Source organism: Pongo abelii, chromosome 6 (genome assembly GCF_028885655.2).
Source record: "Pongo abelii isolate AG06213 chromosome 6, NHGRI_mPonAbe1-v2.0_pri, whole genome shotgun sequence".
NCBI lineage: Eukaryota > Metazoa > Chordata > Mammalia > Primates > Hominidae > Pongo > Pongo abelii.
Genome location: NC_071991.2, coordinates 78,024,427 through 78,043,439, shown reverse-complemented (window position 1 = coordinate 78,043,439; position 19,013 = coordinate 78,024,427). Strand labels below are relative to the sequence as shown.

Here is a 19,013-nt window from a genome sequence, read left to right as displayed (position 1 = left end):
ATATAAGGACAAGTTCAGCCATGCTGTGTTTCCCTAGCTCTCTGATACTATTTCAAATAACTCAGGAAATAATGCCCCTCCTCTGTGTCATGCATCCCTGAATACCCAAGTTGTGGATTTTCCCACCACTTGGTGTGGGTGTATTTGTGTGTACACACACACACACACACAGCCCACCTTCAGGCACAGATTTTTGGGTGCTGGGACATCCAAAGCAGGTGTGAAAGATGTGATGTTGAGAGGAGTTTATTTTCATTCTTAGCCACTGCTATGAGACAATAACCACTCATTTCTTTAACATTTTTATGGCCTTTCTCCATTTCCTAACACTAGACATCTTAACAATATATTCCAAAATATTTACCATGAACTCAATCAATTTTGAGATTGGGAATTAGGGTAGCAGAAGACAATAATACAGCTGAAATAAAAACAGTAGTGGCCACTTTTTGATTGCTTACCCAAATCTCAGCTGCAGACACCTTTGCCTGCTCTTTCTATTATCAGACCCCAGCTAATACCAAATGCTGTATGATGCTTAACATCTAAGATGCTCTAAGAAATGTTTGATATCTAAAGAACAAAGCATTTTCATTTCAAAAGCAAATTTTCTGGACTAAAATTTCCAAGTTTCATCCAAATTTATGATATATAACGAAACAAGAAAGAAAGGCATTTTACTTTTTTTTAAAAAACCATGTCTTTATAGTAGAATGATTTATAATCCTTTGGGTATATACCCAGTAATGGGATTGCTGGGTCAAATGGTACTTCCTGGTTCTAGATCCTTGAGGAATTGCCACACTGTCTTCCACAATGGTTGAACTAATCTACACACACTCCCACCAACAGTGTAAAAGCGTTCCTATTTCTCCACATCCTCTCTGGCATCTATTGTTTCCTGACTTTTTAATGATCGCCATTCTAACTGGCATGAAAGGTATCTCATTGTGGTTTTGATTTGCATTTCTCTAATGACCAGTGATGATGAGCTTTTTTTCATGTTTGTTGGCTGCATAAATGTCTTCTTTTGAGAAGTATCTGTTCATATCCTTCACCCACTTTTTGATAGTGTTGTTTTTTTCTTGTAAATTTGTTTAAGTTCTAGTATAAAGACACATGCACATGTATGTTTATTGCAGCACTATTCACAATAGCAAAGACTTGGAACCAACCTAAATGCTCATCAATGATGGACTGGATAAAGAAAATGTGGCACATATACACCATGGAATACTATGCAGCCATAAAAAAAATGAGTTCATGTCCTTTGCAGGGACATGGGTGAAGCTAGAAACCATCATTCTTAGCAAACTAACACAGGAACAGAAAACCAAACACCGCATGTTCTCACTCATAAGTAGGAGTTGAACAATGAAAACACATGGACACAGGGAGGGGAACATCACACACTGGGGCCTGTCGGTGGGTGCGGGTCTAGGGGAGGGATAGCATTAGGAGAAATACCTAAAGTAGATGACAGGTTGATGGGGGCAGCAAACCACCATGACACATGCATCCTATGTAAAAAACCTGCACATTCTGCACATGTATCCCAGAACTTAAAGTATAATATTAAAAAATCATGTCAGTCATTCTTGACAATTACCAGGAGCTAGACAAATCTTTTACAGGAATAATTATATTCTTTATTCTTTTTCAAATTTTTCCTTGGATTCCAGCTGTATGCAATTGAATCAGTCATTCACCTGAGTCCTGACACTTGGTTATTTATCGTCACAAGGGTTTCTCTTGTTTATTTGTTTGTTTGCTTTTTTATTTATTTAAATAGTCAAATCTGTGACTGAGATAGTTTTTTATGCTTTTTTACCCAGGGATCCTGGCATGCTGTCATCATTAGCTGCCCTCTGCCAGCTAAGCTGTTCTATTACTTTTGATTTTTTGTGTGTGTGCATGCACACATACACACACAAGAGGGAAAAGCTAATTAGTACCATTACTCATGTATGCGTATTTTTTACAGTGATTAAATTACTATCAGGTGACTTAGAGCAAAGATTTCCATTTGGATTGGTCATTGGCCCTATATAAAGGGCACACAATTCAAATACAATAGGAACTTTTCACTGTCCCCTAACCACAACTTTTGGTACAAGTGGAGACAAAACTATAGATTACTTGAGGTTCCTCTTTCTTTCAGAATGATTCTGTATGCACATACAGCAATTTGAATGTGAACTTTTAAAAATAATCATTATACTAGAGAATTTAAAGCTAGAGGAAAACTTTCTTGGTCCCTTATTTTCTTTTTTATTTTTTATAGAGCTAGGGTCTCGCTGTGTTGCCCAGGCTGGTCTCAAACCCCTGGATTCAAATGATCCTCCCACACTGGCCTCCTGAGCCCAGCACTGTGTCCCTTATTTTCTACTGGGGGGAATACAAAGCTATAAATGATTAAGAAACTTTCCAAAAGTTATTGGTAAGCTAGTGACAAACCTTCAGGGAAAAAAGTACTGTTGTTTTTTGCCTGCATATATTTGGTTTTAAGCAAGAAATAAGAGTTTGAGGAGTAGTTTACCAAACATAAAAGCCAACTGACATTAGTATACACTTCAGATATACGGTCTAGAAGGTGAGACTGTTCCATTGAAGAGGCGGGCTAAGCAGCACAGTTTTCTTCAAGGAATTAACTCAGACTTTAAATCTTCACCTTGTTCAAGTCCTGAGTCCTCAAAAGTTATATTTTACCTCTTCTAAGCTTAGGAATGTGTGTTTTCATTCTCAATCACATAATCATTTGGAAATTTTGACATCTGTTAACATTACCCCACAGATTCCAAGACAAGCAAAATTAACTTTAATAAATGAAAATAATTTCATTAATTTTCTGGCTCAGTGAGATGTCAGATTATTTCAACAAATGCATAATTATTATGGCTTGCGATTTTTATAATTTCCTTACCACAAAAGCAAGCATGTTAACTGAAGGGAATTTTAGAAAATGTGGATATCAAAAAAAGAAAATAGAAATCAGAAGTAATTCTACCTTCTAAAGATAGTTATTGTTGGTATTCAGGTATATTTTTCCCTAGTCTTTTTTCTAGGTGCATATCCATTTTTTTTCTTTACAAAAAAATACTGTATGTTCGGTTTTCTATGCTCTATGCTATTTTAAAAAATATACTATATTATGATCATTCTCTATATTTCACCATGACTATATAACATTTATTATTATTATTATTATTTTGAAGACAGAGTCTCGCTCTGTTGCCCAGCACGATCTCGGCTCACTGCAACCTCCACCTCCCAGATTCAAGCAGTTCTCATGCCTCAGCCTCCCAAGTAGCTGATATTACAGATGTGAGCCACCACGCCCAGCCTCCTCCACATTTTTATAACCTTGCCTTCCACTACTCCCAGAATATCTGGTCAGGATCTTTCATTCCTTCTTCCTCTCTATTCTGCTTCAGGCTCTCAATATCAACCCTTCCACCACAGCCTAGGAAAAGTTGGTCTCCATCTGCAAAACCTTCTCCAGTAACCCAGTCAGTACTGATTCTCCCCTTCTAGATGATGCACAGTACCTTCTGACTCTTCTATACTCGGTGCTGATTGTGTAGAATTTAACTTTAGTCCTATCCTACTGAAGAGTAACAGAATATGCCTCCGAAAATACGCCACTTTGGCACATTAATTATTTTGAACTGAAGGCAATTGAGAATCAGATACAAGCTCATTTGTCTAAATGCAGGACATACATTCGTAAAGGAATCCCTCCTCGGAAAATCAGGGTTAATGACTCAAGGGGAGTCTAGACCCTTACTTAGCCCAGAGATACACCAGAGGACTCTACATAACAAACTATTCACTAATCCTTATCTTCTATTAGTTCACCCATATGTTTACCTTCCCACCATCTGCTGCTGTAGAAAGTCCTTTCCCATTGTCTTGTCACTCCTCTAAGCTCTATTGTTCTTTCGTTAAGATGCTATATAAGACCAAGTGCTAACCACCTCTTTGAGCTACTCATCTCCATGCTCCTATGTGTATATGCTACATGTTAATAACTTCTGTGTGCTTTTCTATTGTTAATCTGTCTTTTGTCAGTCTAATTTACAAGGCCCTAGCTAATAACCCTAAGATGGGTAGAGGAAAAAAAAATTTCCTCCCCTCCACTATCTTGTATAATTTCTTGTTTCCTATGCATAATACCACTTCCCTGATAAGAGAAATTATCTTTTTTCTTTCTTTTCTTCTTTCTCTACCTCTTTTTTTCCATAGCATAGAATAGGCAAAAAGTATCCATTAAATAAATTCACAATGGGTTAATCTTTCTGTTACACTCGTCTTTAGGTTGAACTTAATAAGGATATGCAAAGAGCGAAAGAGAAAGAGATAAATTTACATTACCTAATTCCTCTAGACTTTAACATCATCATTTTTCAAATAAAAAAAATTAGGCCCTAACATGCCTTCCAACTCTAAAAGCTGGATTTAACCAACACAAACGACTAGCAGAATACACACCCAATTCACGATAGTGATCGCCTCTGGAGAGAGGAGGAAAAAGAGCTCTGGAGGGAAAAAGCTAGGACTTTATCTGAAGCAAGAGTGAATGAACAAATGGAAACATTGGTTACTTCTGGCTGGTGAGTATGCAGTCAAATGTTTGTTTCTATTCTTGTTAATAAATCTTAAATCTGAAAACACAAGCTTGCCTGTCAGCTCTGCACATTTCTACTCCAGCCACACTGGCCTGCCTTGGAAAAGAAGGCTGACTCCAGCTCCAAGCAGGGACACCATAGTAAAAGGCACAAACGAGTTGTCTAGGGGCACCTGAGAGCCGACACCTGGAGTCCAGGGCTGCTCTGTGTAGCTGGACAAGCAGACGTGTTATCACCATTCTCTTTCAGCCTTTGAGCTGATCTTTAAGGGGAGGAAAACAGACTCAGTGCAGTATCCCAAGAACATGTATGCATGAGCTAAGAAGGATTGCTGACCAGGTGCCACATCCAAAAGGTCTTTTGCTTTCTGATTTCCAAACATTTTCCTTGAATTTATTACCCAGAATTTTGCATATATTACAAAGTCTTCAAATCTGAACACATGTATGCTCTGGATGAATGCTAATGATCATCTGCATTAGTGTTTGTGTTAAGACTTAGCATTTTCCCAGGAGTGTGGGTCAAAATTTCTCCAATTTGGCTCTGGGGATTCTACTGCCATTGGGCTCCTCAGCCAGCATCTTCAAATTGTCTGGCTTCTCAGGAGTCCCACGTGATTGATTCTCCCCAAGAATCAAACACACTTCTTTGTCAGGTCTCTCTGCACTCAAATACTTAAACTGAAGGTTATTTATTTGCATTTTAAAGTTACTGGGGCCTTTAGGAACACCTTGAGTTTGGGCTGCACCTCTCTGGATTAACTGTGGCTTTCATAAAGGGTGGAATGCAGGATTTTGTTCTGTTTAAACCTCTCATACATTAGTGCAGTAAAATAGCCTGCATTCTGGCTTTACCCAGTAAACATTTTTGACAGCTGTAATCATATACTTTTAGAACAGGAAGAACATTCTAGTAACATTCTTTTATTTTACAGATGAGAAAACTGAGACCTCAGGAAAATAGGAGATTCCCCTAACATCAGGCAGCTATGAAATTTCATTTCTAAGATGTCATTCATCATGAGATATACTATAAATTTTAAAATAGTTTTGAAAAAAGACCACACACATTAAATAGATGCATCCCAATTTCAGAAATAACAAAATGGAAAAACTACAGACTTTGGAGTCAAGAGAATGGTCCTTAGCTTCAGCAATGAGACCACAAGTCAGGTTTCCTGACTTCCAGGTCTGGAATATTTCTTCTAGATCAGTTAGCAATATGTTTATTATTTTTGTTTTTTTCCTCTTCCATAACACAGGTGCATGTTATATTCTGAGGGTAACAAGTCTATTATAAGCAATAAATAATACTTACACAGCAACCTTTTGTAGTGATACTAATAATTAGTTGTTATCCAGAGTTTTATGAAGAATTTGAATGTTTTTCATGATCACGGTGACAGAATGCTAATTTTATTTTTCGCTAAGAACATATTTTGGTAGAAAGAAGAAGAGGAAGGAACGACAGAGTTAGATGTCTTAAGGGAGTGACAGAAAGGACAACAGTGAAAAGGAAGAGACAACAAAAGGGAAATGGTACTTCTGAGATCTTTGTTTACTAGCTTTGCAGTATTGCCTAGGGTAGGCTCAGGAAGGATCTGAGAATAGAAAGGTTGTAACAGATTCATTTTATTTTAAATGTTTGGATACTATAATTATACTTATTAAAGGTGGCTGTGCATGCACAGAGGCATAAATATGTTTTTGTATGTGTGTATGTGTATACTATGTGTGTGTGTATGTACGTGCGTGTGTGTGCAGTCAAGTGCTGCATAATGACGTTTTGGTCAACCACACCACATACACGACAGTGGTCCCATCCAATTATAATACTGTATTTTTACCCTTTTCTATGGTTAGATATGCTCATATATATAAATACTTACCATTGTGTTACAATTACCTACAGTAGTACAGTGATATGCTGTGCAGGTTTGTAGCCTAGAAGCAATAGGCTAAACTATTTAGCCCAGGTGTGTAGTAGGCTATACTATCCAGATTTGTGTGAGTACACTCTATGATGTTCACACAAAAACAAAATTGCCTAGTGAAACGTTTCTCAGAAAGTGTCCCTGTCATTAAACGATGCATGACTGTATGTCAAAGATTTAAATGTGAATATAAATGCACGTTTGTTCAAACTAAATATCTATTAGGAAATAATTGTTTAAAAATTCAGTTTTGCATTGGTGCTTCTTTAAAAAGAGCCAGAATGAGAAAGCCTAGAGACAAGAGGCGCTATCCGAGAAGGTCAAGTCCATTGCAAAGTCCCACTATCTGGGTCAAAGTTCCCCTAGGGAGACCTAGCTGATGTTCAGTTTCCCTTCATGTGGCTCTTGGTGTTATAAATCCAGAGTATTTTGGTTGTATTTTTCTTATGTCCTCCCCTCCCCAGCTACTAGAAAGCTTCATATGTCCTAGTCTGTTAATGTCATTTGTCTCTCAAGGCCATCGGGCTTCCTGGGACGTGATACAGAGGCATCTGTTCTTACTTTTCCTCATTATGTGTCATAACTGCCTTGGATGTCCCTCAGGCACCTCCACTTTACATGGTGCAAACTAAACTCACTATTTTCCTTTAAAAAAAAAAACCACCCTGCCTTTTATATTCTCCATCTCAGTATATAGTGCTTCAATCCATCTTATCTCCATGCTAGAAACCCAGTAGTCCTACCCAAACCCCTCCCTCTCCCTCACCTCCAATCCTTTCAATCACTATATCTTGTTAATTCTACCTTAGAAATGGCTTTTCTATCTGTGCCTCCTTTTTATTCCCACTGCCCCTGCCTTCTTTCAGGGCCTCATTATCATTTTCCTGGACTATCATGCCTCATATCTCAGCCTCCAGTCTCACCTCCTCCTCCTACGTATGTTTCACACAGCAATCAGGGTTATTCTTTCTGTGAACCAAATATGACTACATGACTCTTGCTTTTAAAACTCCTCGTCTGTCTCTGCCTGCCTGGCCTATAGATGAAGTTCAAGCTCCTTGCCTTAATACATTAAGATATTTATAATTAGTCCTTAAATTACCTGTCCAGCTTTAACTCTCATCACTCTGCCACCCACACCCTAGGCTACAATTAGACTGAATTTGTTCAACTTTCTTGAAATGCCATGGCACTTTAAAGTCTCCCTTTGCCTACCGTTTTTTTGTTTGTTTTTGTTTTTGCTAGGAATACCCTTCCCCCTGCTCTTCTCTTGAAAAACTCCTAGTTATTCTTAAAACTTGACTCACTGTCACCTCCTCTGTGATGCCTTATGTTATGAACTAAATGTTTATGTCCCTCCAAAAATCATACATTGAAACCTGAATCCCCAGTGTGATGGTATTTGAAGGTGGGGACTTTGGGAGGTGATTAGGTCATGAGGGTGGAGCCTTTATGAATGGGATCAATGCCCTTATAAGAAGTGATGTGAGAGATGAGCTGTCTCTCAGCCATGTGAAGACATAACGAGAAGGTGGCTGTTCACAAGCCAGAAAGCAAGCCCTCACCAAACACCAGATTTTAGACTTCCCAACCTCCAGAACTGTGAAAAATAAATGTTTGTTGTTTAAGCCACTCAGTCTATGGTATTTTTGTTATGGCAGCCCCAACAGACTAAGACACTTTCCCATTACTCTTTCCTGAAATTAATTGCATCATCTCTGTGCTTCCTTCACAGCTCTGGCTAAAATTCGTAACGCATCTCGTACTTACCTATCTCCCTGAAAGAATGTGAGCTTCTCTCAGGCAGGAGCCATGTCTTAAGAGCCACATCATCTATCACAGCAGTTAATAATCAATACATGCTATTGGAATTCATTGGTATTAATATAGCAAAAAATGTGATTCAGTGATTATAAGGAGGGCTCAGTTTAAGCATCAATTCCTGGATAAAACCTGAGCTTGCTCTTGTTTAGGAAGGCTTTAGAAAGGGAGGTCGATTGACTAGGAGAGGGACAAAGTGGTAAGTCACACAAACAGAAGAGGCCCCAGTAGTGGTCCATGTGCAAGAGGAGATAGACTGTGTCCATTATTGTCTGGAATTTACTTTAAAATGCACAATATAGAACAGGGTTGGCAAACCAATGTGGGCCAAATCTGAGTCACTATCTGTTCTTGTGAATAAGTTTCATCAGAACTTATTCGTACTCATTCATTTAAGTATTATCTATGGCTATGTTTCTACTTCAAAGGCAGAGTTGAGTAACTGGAACAGAAATCAAATTACCTGAAAATCCAAAACTATTCAGTATATGGCCCTTTACAGAGTTTGCTGACACCTGGTATAGACCATGGAGTATAAATGTTTTTGTTAATTTCAGTCTGCAATTTAGTAGAATCTATTGCCCTGACTGGAATTACCTATTTTGCAGTTGGTTACTATTTAATCAAATAGAAATATGTTAGAGGCCTTTCTGCCCTTTCGTGAACAGGATACGAGAATCTAGTGAGTTCTATAGTCTGTGCCCTTAGGAATGGTATCCTAGGCCTGATTCCTGAATGGCCCTGAGTCCAACTACTGATTCGAATGTTCCTTAGGTCCTTAGTCTAAGTAGACTGTTAGCTGAATCCTGATGTTAGAACACTGTTGCACATGCTCATAATCACTCTTTCATGTACATGAAGGCTTCAGAAAAGGGCAGTGCAAGGACTTTACTGAGCTTACAGAACAGGGGCATGACTGCTATGTGCCTGCTTGCCAGAGGATGTCCATGGGGTTAATAGAAATTGGTCTAGACTTGCCCAAGTTGCAACTTGGTGGAGAAGACACTATAGCACTCACCAGTAACTATAAAAGGCTCCCCCATTTTCTCCTTAAAAAAACTAATATTTGTCCATAATCTGATTGGCTGAAGTCAGTTCCCAGAAGCTTGCTATGAAACTAATGAGGTCACATTTGTTTCAATTGATTCAGGAGGTGGTTCTTCACATGCTATGTGATTGAGAAGCTCTGAAACAGAGCACCTACTTTGCACCATATGCATATATAGCCTCCCTCACAGTCCTCACTCAGAGCACAGGAGGTGGAAGCCAAATGAGCAAACACATGGCTTGGAGTGTGGAGAGTGGCCAGTTGGGCATATGCATATTTAGAAAAAACATGAGAGGGTACAAAGTGGGAAGCAGATGCACAGATGAACAGGGAGAGTTGTGGCCTGGTATGAAAGGCACTGCACAGCATGGCAAGTAGGTGAATTCAGAGTGTTGTGTTAATCTGTTTCAGCATACATGGTTACTTTGATGGTGATAAGGAGTATAATACATTATCAGCAACATTTAATAAATACTTATAAAATATGTAAGTTTTTAAAAATACCCTACAAAACCTAATGCTATTTCAGAACTGGAAATCTAGAGTCAAGATACTAACATTTAGAGCCAAGGACCTAAAAATACACGTGCCTCAGCTGATTCTTGACAACGCAGGGCAGAATGATCTTTGATATGAAACAGAGAGAATACCCATTTTAAGCTCACAAAGTAAGTGAGACAGTTACTTACTGACTCAGAAATTTCTTTTTGAGGCTCTGGAGTAGATTCACTGAGTTCTTCCCCTGACATCCCAAATCCAGGTTGAGGTGATGATGAACCAAAAATTTGAACGAGATAGGAATCAAAATCCTCACAAATTTTTTGAAACAATTTCTGCTTCAGGGTGTCTTTTAAAAAAGAAGTAGAAAAGAGAGATAGTAGAAGCAATGAAACAATACTTAAAACTCATTTAAAAAGATCTGCACTCTCCTTAAAATATGTAATTTCCCATTACTTGAAATCAACTGCTAAGTTAACGAACTTATAAAAGCATTTTTACATCCTGTGTAAGAGGTCATCTAAAATAATTTAATATATGTGACACAAAGAGGCAAAAGAATGACTTTAATATATGTTCATCCAAAGTGTCTCTGTTCAACGTGAATCACTCCTTGTCAAGAGCTAGCCTCACCCGTAATAAGTTGAATTGGCAACTACCTCTGGTTTTAAGGATAGCAAATGGCCAACCAGTTGAAAATATTCTTTACAGGCTGTAACAAACTCCTAACTCCAGATAGAATGATAAAGCTCTTCAAGGATTAAAATATAAGTTGGCTCTGAAATGTCTTTGGCTATTCTAACATATTCACAGCCCAGTGAGATTGAACATATCAGATAAACAAACCCACCAGTCAGCCAGCAGGGTATTGATGAAGTAGAACCCCAGGTTAGAAAGCTCTGGAGAAGGTGAGAATTAGCAAATGGAAAGTTTCTGAGAATGGTATGCTTTCCTTAGGGCCAGTGTGCTGGTACACGGAATAGGCAGGGCATGAGGCACTGATGGGCTGTGCCCAGCCACATCAGACTCCACTCCCAGGTGGGTAAAGGAGGAAGGATGAAGCCAAACTGAAGCCTTTCACTTACTTCACAAACTTGCCAGGTACAGGCCTGCCAGAATGAATAATCAGTTTCCAAAGAATTGGGATAAATTTTATTATAAAGTCATACTGACCATAATTTAATCATAGCTTAAATTAGATCAATGTCCTAGGATGGCTCATTAGTAAATATCAGTTAATGTGAAAGGATAAACTTAGCATAGAGAAGCCCATCAGATTAGCACTGGCTGTACAATAAATTTTATTTATTTTTTATTTATTTTTTGAGACAGAGTCTCGCTCTGTCGCCCAGGCTGGAGTGCAGTGGCGCAATCTCGGCTCACTGCAACCTCTGCCTCCCGGGTTCCAGCAATTCTCCTGCCTCAGCTTCACCGGTAGCTGGGACTACAGGCACACGCCACCATGCCCAGCTAATTTTTGTATTTTTAGTAGAGACGAGGTTTCACCATGCCAGCCAGGCTGGTCTCTAACTTCTGACCTGGTGATCCACTGTGCCTGGCATTGTACAATGAATTTTAAAAGGTTGTTCTTTGGCCGGGCGCGGTGGCTCATGCCTGTAATCCCAGCACTTTGGGAAGCCGAGGCAGGTGGATCACAAGGTCAGGAGATCGAAACCATCCTGGTTAACACGGTGAAACCCCGTCTCTACTAAAAATACAAAAAACCAGCCGGGCGTGGTGGCGCGTGCCTGTAGTCCCAGCTACTCGGGAGGCTGAGGCAGGAGAATCACTTGAACCTGGGAGGCAGAGGTTGCAGTGAGCCGAGATCACGCCACAACACTCCAGCATGGCAACAGAGTGAGACTCCATCTCTAAATAAATAAATAAATAAATAAATAAAAGGTTGTTCTTTGAGATAAATTCCTGATATCAACCTGTTTACTCATCATTATCTGCTTTCATAAAAACAGAGAATAGAACATGCCCTCTAATTCATCCCAGTTAATTGCATTTCTCATCTCTTTAGATGACCATAACTTTTTTTTCATTCAGCATGTACTTCTTAATTCATTTTTATTTTCTGACTGTTTTCTGCCTTGCTGTTGGCTTGCCCAATCCCTTATTTTAGTTAGGTAACTTTCTGAACATTAACCAATGTTAGCAATATCCCCAAGTCCTATTCTTTCTCTCCATTCCTGTCTGTTGACCATGGACTCTAGTTAACTCCAAGGCCAACTCAGCATTTATTAACCCTGAATAAAGACAAGGGATTGTACCCTCCAAACTGAATGATATTAAACATTTTTAATCTTCTGGAGTTTATGTGTTACCATTTAATATTGGCATAAGCCTTATTAGCCTCCAGATTTTTCTATTTGGTCAGGACAAACCAGGGATATGGTACTTACAGGAACAACATAAATGCCTTTCCCCTAGGCTAGATAGCCTTCCTTACCTTGCAGGGTAAAGAAATCATCAAACTGGTAAACATGCTCTGGGTCAGTAGCAATTAGATTCATTTCTTTGTGGAATATTTCAAAGTTGGGATCATTTTTCTTCACCACCCCTATCACAAATATCTCCACATTGGTGTCACTGGCATTCTTCACCACCTCTGTCAGTTTCTCTTTATCACGAGAATCTGTCTGCCCATCAGTGATGACCAAGGCCACTTTTTTTACACCTGGCCTTGCATCTTCGAACATGTCGTTGGCTGCTTGGAGAGCGGTGGCTGTGTATGTGCCTTCCCCCAGATACTGCATGTTGTCCACAGCCAACTTGAAGTCATCCTTGCTGGAGAACTGCTTCAAATTAGCCACCTTTTCCACCTTATGGCTATAGTTGATTACGCCTATGCGGGCCGTGGCAAGGTCCAGAGCAACCCGATCAGCCATAGTCTTCACAAAATTTTTAATGATCTGGAAGTTCTCTGGCCCCACGCTTTCTGAGCTGTCGATCACAAACACCAGCTCTAGTGGAGTCTCTTTGCATTTGGGCCCACAACCTAAAAGATGAATGTTGAGACAGAAAAATTGTGGTAATGATTGACATCAGATTGTTGATGGGAGGGGAGAAAAAGGCAATGATGAACCTGAGACCTGAATTATTCTCTTCCTTTTCTGTGATTGTGAAGATACCTGACAGCTGTCTCCCTTCTGGTTTCTATACTTGACTCTTTTAAAATATATATATATATATATATATATATGGAAAAACACTGTAGTTGATAAAATAATAAATACTTATGTACTCGTTTCTTGGATTATAAATAAAATATTTTTAAAAGAGTTAGCATGCCCTGTGGACGCTGTCCCAATAACATTCCTCTTCCTCTCCCAGAGAGGTAACCACCATCTGACATTTGTTCTTTATCATCCCACCATTGTATTTAATCTGAATCTGAAAGCTGATATTTCAGTCTTCAACCATAGCCTTATATGAAAATTGAAATTTGCTCACCAGGCTGGCCAATGGATGAAGCAATGGGATGAAAAATTGTCATTGTGGTAGAAGGATTGGGACCTTAAATGTACACAGGAACAGCTATCCCTAACTACTCTAGTTTATGTCTCCAATCACCCACAATGACAACTATGGCAGCTTTCATGTTATCAAGGAGGCCAGCAGTACATCCATGCTATGAAGGCTTTTGAGGGGAGTAATCCCCGAGAACACTAGTCAATTAAAAAAAAACCTTCCATTTAGGTTGATAAACAACCACTTAAAGCAGTTGCTAGAGTCATCAGGAAATATAAATTATCAGGATTCTGTTTCTTTATTCATATCTTCATGTTGTTCAACAAGCCTGACACAGAAAACCATCAGGAAATCATGTGCTATTTTTATAGGGCTTCTAGAACCCAGAAGCCATGTCTAGATTGGTCTCTCACTAGAGAGACTCCCAGGCTGCTTCTCAGGCCCAGCAGTCTTTTAGGGAATAAGCTGGCTCTGGGATTCTCTGTATAGAAGGACAATATGCCTGCCTCTGACCACTTTAAACCCAGAAGATTCTCCCATCATTATTCCATTAGTCTCTTGTCTTTTGGCTAATTTCTTTTCTTTACTTCCTCTTTCTGGTAATTCTAAGTCTACCATTCAGTCATGGAAGCATTTAGTAGTTGTGAAGCAAGGTGAACACCTGACTCTCTCCTCCCACCTTTGGGACTGAGTACAACTCAAAACTCTACTCAGAAAGAATTCAGGGCTTCAGGAAAAACACAGACATTCTAATCACCAGCTAGGCTGGACTCAAATACCAGTTTGGCTCTTGTAGTCATATTTCCTTTGTTGAGTTTTTCTTCTCAGCTCAGGTAAATGTCACTGAATACAAACGAGCATTGTGCTAACAAAAGGCCCGGCTGCCTACATACTCTAGGCTGGCACCTTCACAGGTGCCTGGGAAGATGATTTTATTTTCTTACATCAGGATTCCCACAGTCTCTCTTACTGCTTCCTTTCAGTTTCCATTGACTTTTCAAATGAGCTTCACATTTTCCCACTAGCTATATAATATATATCTGGACGAACACATTCTCTCACCAGCACAGTACATAGTGGGGGTGATACTTCAAACTGATGTTTTTTTCTTGACCAAATCTTACCACATATTTCTGTAATAAGTTTGATAATTTCTTCTTTCTAGGGGATAAAAAGAAAAATGTATTACTATATGTATGACTATAATATTTTTCCTATAGCCATAAAAGATATCTTATTACAATCAGCATTGGACCATTTGATTTAATCCTTCCACTGCAGAAAATAAAATAAATAACACAGAAGTCAAAAGTTGACTATAATAGACCATAACTAAAATGCGTTTGAGCTGTGAAACTTAACAGCTGAGACTTTTGGAATTCAAATTGCAACTGCAGCATTTATCAGCTGTGTGACCTCGGGCATTTGGTGCCCTAACAGTATCTGTGTCTCAGGGCTATGGTATGGATTAATCAATGTTATGCACACATTAGCACAGGGTCTGGCAACTTTTAACATACCTACAGTGCTGTGGTGCTATATATACATTCAGTTATACAATTTAAACCACATGTGCTGAGCAACCAAGACAAGCTCCAATGCCTACAGAGAATTCATTTTATGCTGTATTTTCTCTTCTTTTTCTGTACTAGTTCCTGATTTTTCAAGTCCTCTCTTCAGCTTCTTAACACTCTCACTTTGGCTCTTCTGTGACATTTCCCCATGTTCCTGAATGCCCTTTTCTTGTCCTGCTGCCCACGAGCTCCATCAGAAGGGCCTGAAATGAGCTGGGTACTAGAAATAAAGCTGCCAATGCCCTTCCCTGTGCAGTGTGTTTATAAGTAACTACAATGAGACTAGAGAAGGCAGGATTCTACATTTGTCAAACACTTGAAGCTAAAAGAGATGATTAACAGAAGCCTAGATCTCAACAGGAAGGACCAGTGGACCCAATCTAAGAAAATAAAGTTTAACAGGTGCAAAAGTAAAATTTTTAAGAACAAATCTATAATGTCAAATCGAGGTGGAGGTGACGTAGCCTGTAACATGGCTTAAAAGTAGACTATATGGGGAATATTCATAGTATTTTAATTTAACTTTTTAAACCGTAAACTAAGTAAAAGCTAATGATTCCAAGTGTCTATTTAAAAAGAACATCTACTGCAATGCTGAGTTATATAATACAATTCTACAAAATGAGAGTCAACAGTCTTCTTTTTTTCTAGGCCTTGTCATGCTTTTCCACATTTAAAAAGGCATTTAAAAAAATCTGAAACAAGAACATGTATAGAAAGGTAAAATGTATGTATTTATATATTTACATTAAGTATATCTAGAAAGGGGAAATATATGTATTTATATATTTATGTTTAATTTTTTATAAATGGAGAAAATACTATACACCAAGTTTTATGGTTATAATTTATCACCTAATACTATATTATAATTCATTTTCCACATTATTAAGGATTCTGAAAAACTTGATTACTGAAATTGAATGTGTGGCCACTTAAAGGCTCTGTGATACACACTCTCATACTGTACTTTAGAAAAGTTGTGGTAACTGACACCTCCAACAGCAGTATATAAGAAAATCTGTTTTATTTTAGCCACACAATACTGGCTACTATTATTATATCATCATTGTCAATTGGTAGAGCAAAATCTCTCATTGTTTTAAATTACACTAATTAACTTATTCATGAGGCTACATTTCTTTTCATATGCATGTTTCCAAGCTGTATTCTCTTGTGCATATCTGTGTATGTTCTTTGTCTTATCTTTTTCTATGGGAATATTTGCTTTTTATTCACTTATAAGAGCAATGCATTATCAAGGTTAGATTTTAATTTTGCAACATATTTGGTGGCATAATCAGGTTTAAAATGCTTGAAGTCACCATATATATAAATTTTTTCTTCATGTTCTTTGCATTTAAGTGACTGGAAGAGTTCATTCCTTCCACTAAAATCATTGAATAACTACCTTGGCTACTTGGTGCCAATGATGAAGGCATATTTATATCCCTCAAAGGATTCACAGTTTAGGAAGAAGGAGACAAAGACTTTCATAAGTGCTATGAAGAGCCAAGGAACCATCTCAATCTGCTGGGAATTCCTGGGGCAGGAAACTGGGAATGGGACTGTGGTCCAGGGAGGCAGACTCTGACCAGGTTGGGACAGAGAAGGGGAGCGTTCAGGCAAGGTGGTCAGCCTTCTATCAGAGCATACTACATTACAGTACTCGAGTAAACTTATGAATCAGGGCACATAGCAGAAACAATGACAAGAAATGTTGGAGACAGATGGATTCTTGAAGACCTTTCTGTCATGTTGGAGAGTGTGAACTTTATCCTAGGCAGTGGGACTCACATGATCCCTAGGCAGAGAAGAGCTCTGGTGGAAATTTTATTTAAGAGAGATGATCATAGCAGCCAGTGGAGGGGTTTGAGGTTCCTAAATAATTCAGGCAAAAAAAAAAAAAAAAAAAAAACCACATCAGAAGGCTGTGGTAGTAGTAATGGATGAGGAGGACAGGCCTGGAGGGACATTCCAGAGGAAGAATGAGGGGCTTGGTGAATAACTGGAAGAAAGGATGAGGGAAAGAAGGAGTCTGAGAGGAGGCAAATGACAGTGGGGCCATACTCAGAGAGGCAGGAGTGGGATAGGGGCAGGTCGGGAGCTTACGAAGATGGCTGAGCCCAGCTTGAGTCTGGCTGAGTCTCATACGTCTACAAGACATCCACCTAGAGATGTCCACGGGCAGCCAAGGATGTAAGATCTGGTGCTCGGGAGAATTGTCCAAGCAGGAGGCAGATTTAAGAAATGCCAATGTACAGTTGGCTGTTAAAACAGGGACTAAAAATAAGGTTGCCTAGAGCAGGGCTTCTCAGCCTTTTTGAAACCAGTGTGTTTCCCCTTCCCCACATTTGATAAATACATTCTTTCTGCTTAAAATAAAAACACTATTTTTTCATTCACTATATGCTTTCACTGTACTATTGAATTAGCCTTTTCAAACTATATGTCCCCCTGCCTTTAGTGGCTGCATTCCCTGAGAGTTTGAAGACAGGGAAGACTGGGGCCAGACACTGGGAAATGCTAACACCGAAGTGACAGGTAGAGAAACAGAGTCTTTTTAAATAATTTTATGAGAGGTATTAAAACATTTAATGCCATCAATGGCATTTGCCTCTTAAAAGAGGAGTTTGTTAGTCTGAAACGAATCTGCACAATTGATAGCTATTGGGGGATACATTCGATCACAGAAAGGATGAGAGGGGGAGAGGAAAGAGGCCTTCTGAGAACAGCTTTCATGTTGGAGCAGCCTGAATGGTATCAGACAGGCCACCTCTGGCTATAAGGGCTCTGCTACGTGCCAGCTAGATGACTTTGGGCGTAAGGTCCAACCTGACTTGCGTGTCTCCATTTGATGTGGAGACACTGTCTACCTCATGGAGCTGTCATGCAGATTAAAGGTGGGATCTTAGGTAAGAGAAGGTTATGGCCATCAGCCTATCACCGTCTTCTTGTACCACAACCCACTAGTCCTACACTGCATGGGGGTTTGGCCAGCATTCATGCCGTGAACCAGTCCTCATTTCCAAGCTCTGTCCAAATCCCCTGAAACCACCTGCTGTTTGGCCACTTCTTGGCTGGGCCCATGCATCCAGGCCAGTGCTTCAGCTCTCCAAACCTGTGGCCATTTCAACCGAGAATTCTGGAATTGCATGCATCCAGAGTGTGGCATAGAGGGATATATGTGCATGCCCTTTGGCCCCAAGGACTTCTCACCTGGAGGAAGGAGTGCAGCCGGAGAAGGATGAGGGTTCTAGAGCAGGGGCCTCTAAAACACCCTGCAGTACTAGGTAAGGAGCCTAACATGTAGTGATGTACAGGAGCCTAACACAGAGCCTGTCACACACTAAATTCTCACTTAATGCAAATTCTCTTTTCCTTCACTCTTCTCGTCTTGCTAGTCTCTTTCTCCAGAATCTAGAAAACCAAAGTCAGCAGAATGATGTCCCTACTTCTAAGGTCTCTGCCTCTTGGTTGAAAAGCTTCCACTCAAGAGATAAAGCCTATCCTGCCCTCAAACACCATCATACACCATCTTGTCTGCTCTGGACCCCCAGACCACATCTTCTATCATAGCATTTATCACTCTGTAGGTGAACATCTTTGTTGTCTTTCTCTCCACCAGGCTGTGAGCTCTCTCAGTTCCAAGAAGTAGCCTCACTCTCCACTATTTCCCCAGTGCCTATTTTGGAGCCTGATCCAGAGTAAGGTTTACTGGATACATCCAATAAAGGTTGGTGAAATGAATGAATAAATAAATGAATGGAGAAAGGAAACCAGTCCCTCTCCCCATGTTGGGACAGTAGGGCAGGTATAAACCTACAGGGAACGTTCCTCTGCTCATTTACATACACACTCCCCTGCTACTTTTGGGGAGAAATTGTGCATATGTAGCTACTTCATCTACTATGGGCATCTTTGGGGGTCTGACTTGTGGTGGGGAACAACAAAGAGAAAAAGGCAGACAGCTCGCAGAACACATGTGCAGTTCTGTTGGTCACATGCCCAGCTCTCAGCTCTTGCCGTCACCA

General features: G+C 39.6%; 1 protein-coding gene across 1 annotated transcript in view; it reads right to left on the bottom strand.

Annotated features, from left to right (window-relative positions):
• Positions 1-19,013, bottom strand: part of COL28A1 (collagen type XXVIII alpha 1 chain) — a 162,238-nt gene that overhangs the window by 2,895 nt on the left and 140,330 nt on the right. The window contains exons 31-33 of the mRNA XM_002818208.5: positions 14,530-14,566; positions 12,384-12,932; positions 10,120-10,277 (exon numbers count right to left, since the gene is read on the bottom strand). Of these exons, the coding sequence (XP_002818254.3) occupies positions 10,120-10,277; positions 12,384-12,932; positions 14,530-14,566 (744 nt within the window). The remainder of the gene's footprint in view (positions 1-10,119; positions 10,278-12,383; positions 12,933-14,529; positions 14,567-19,013) is intronic.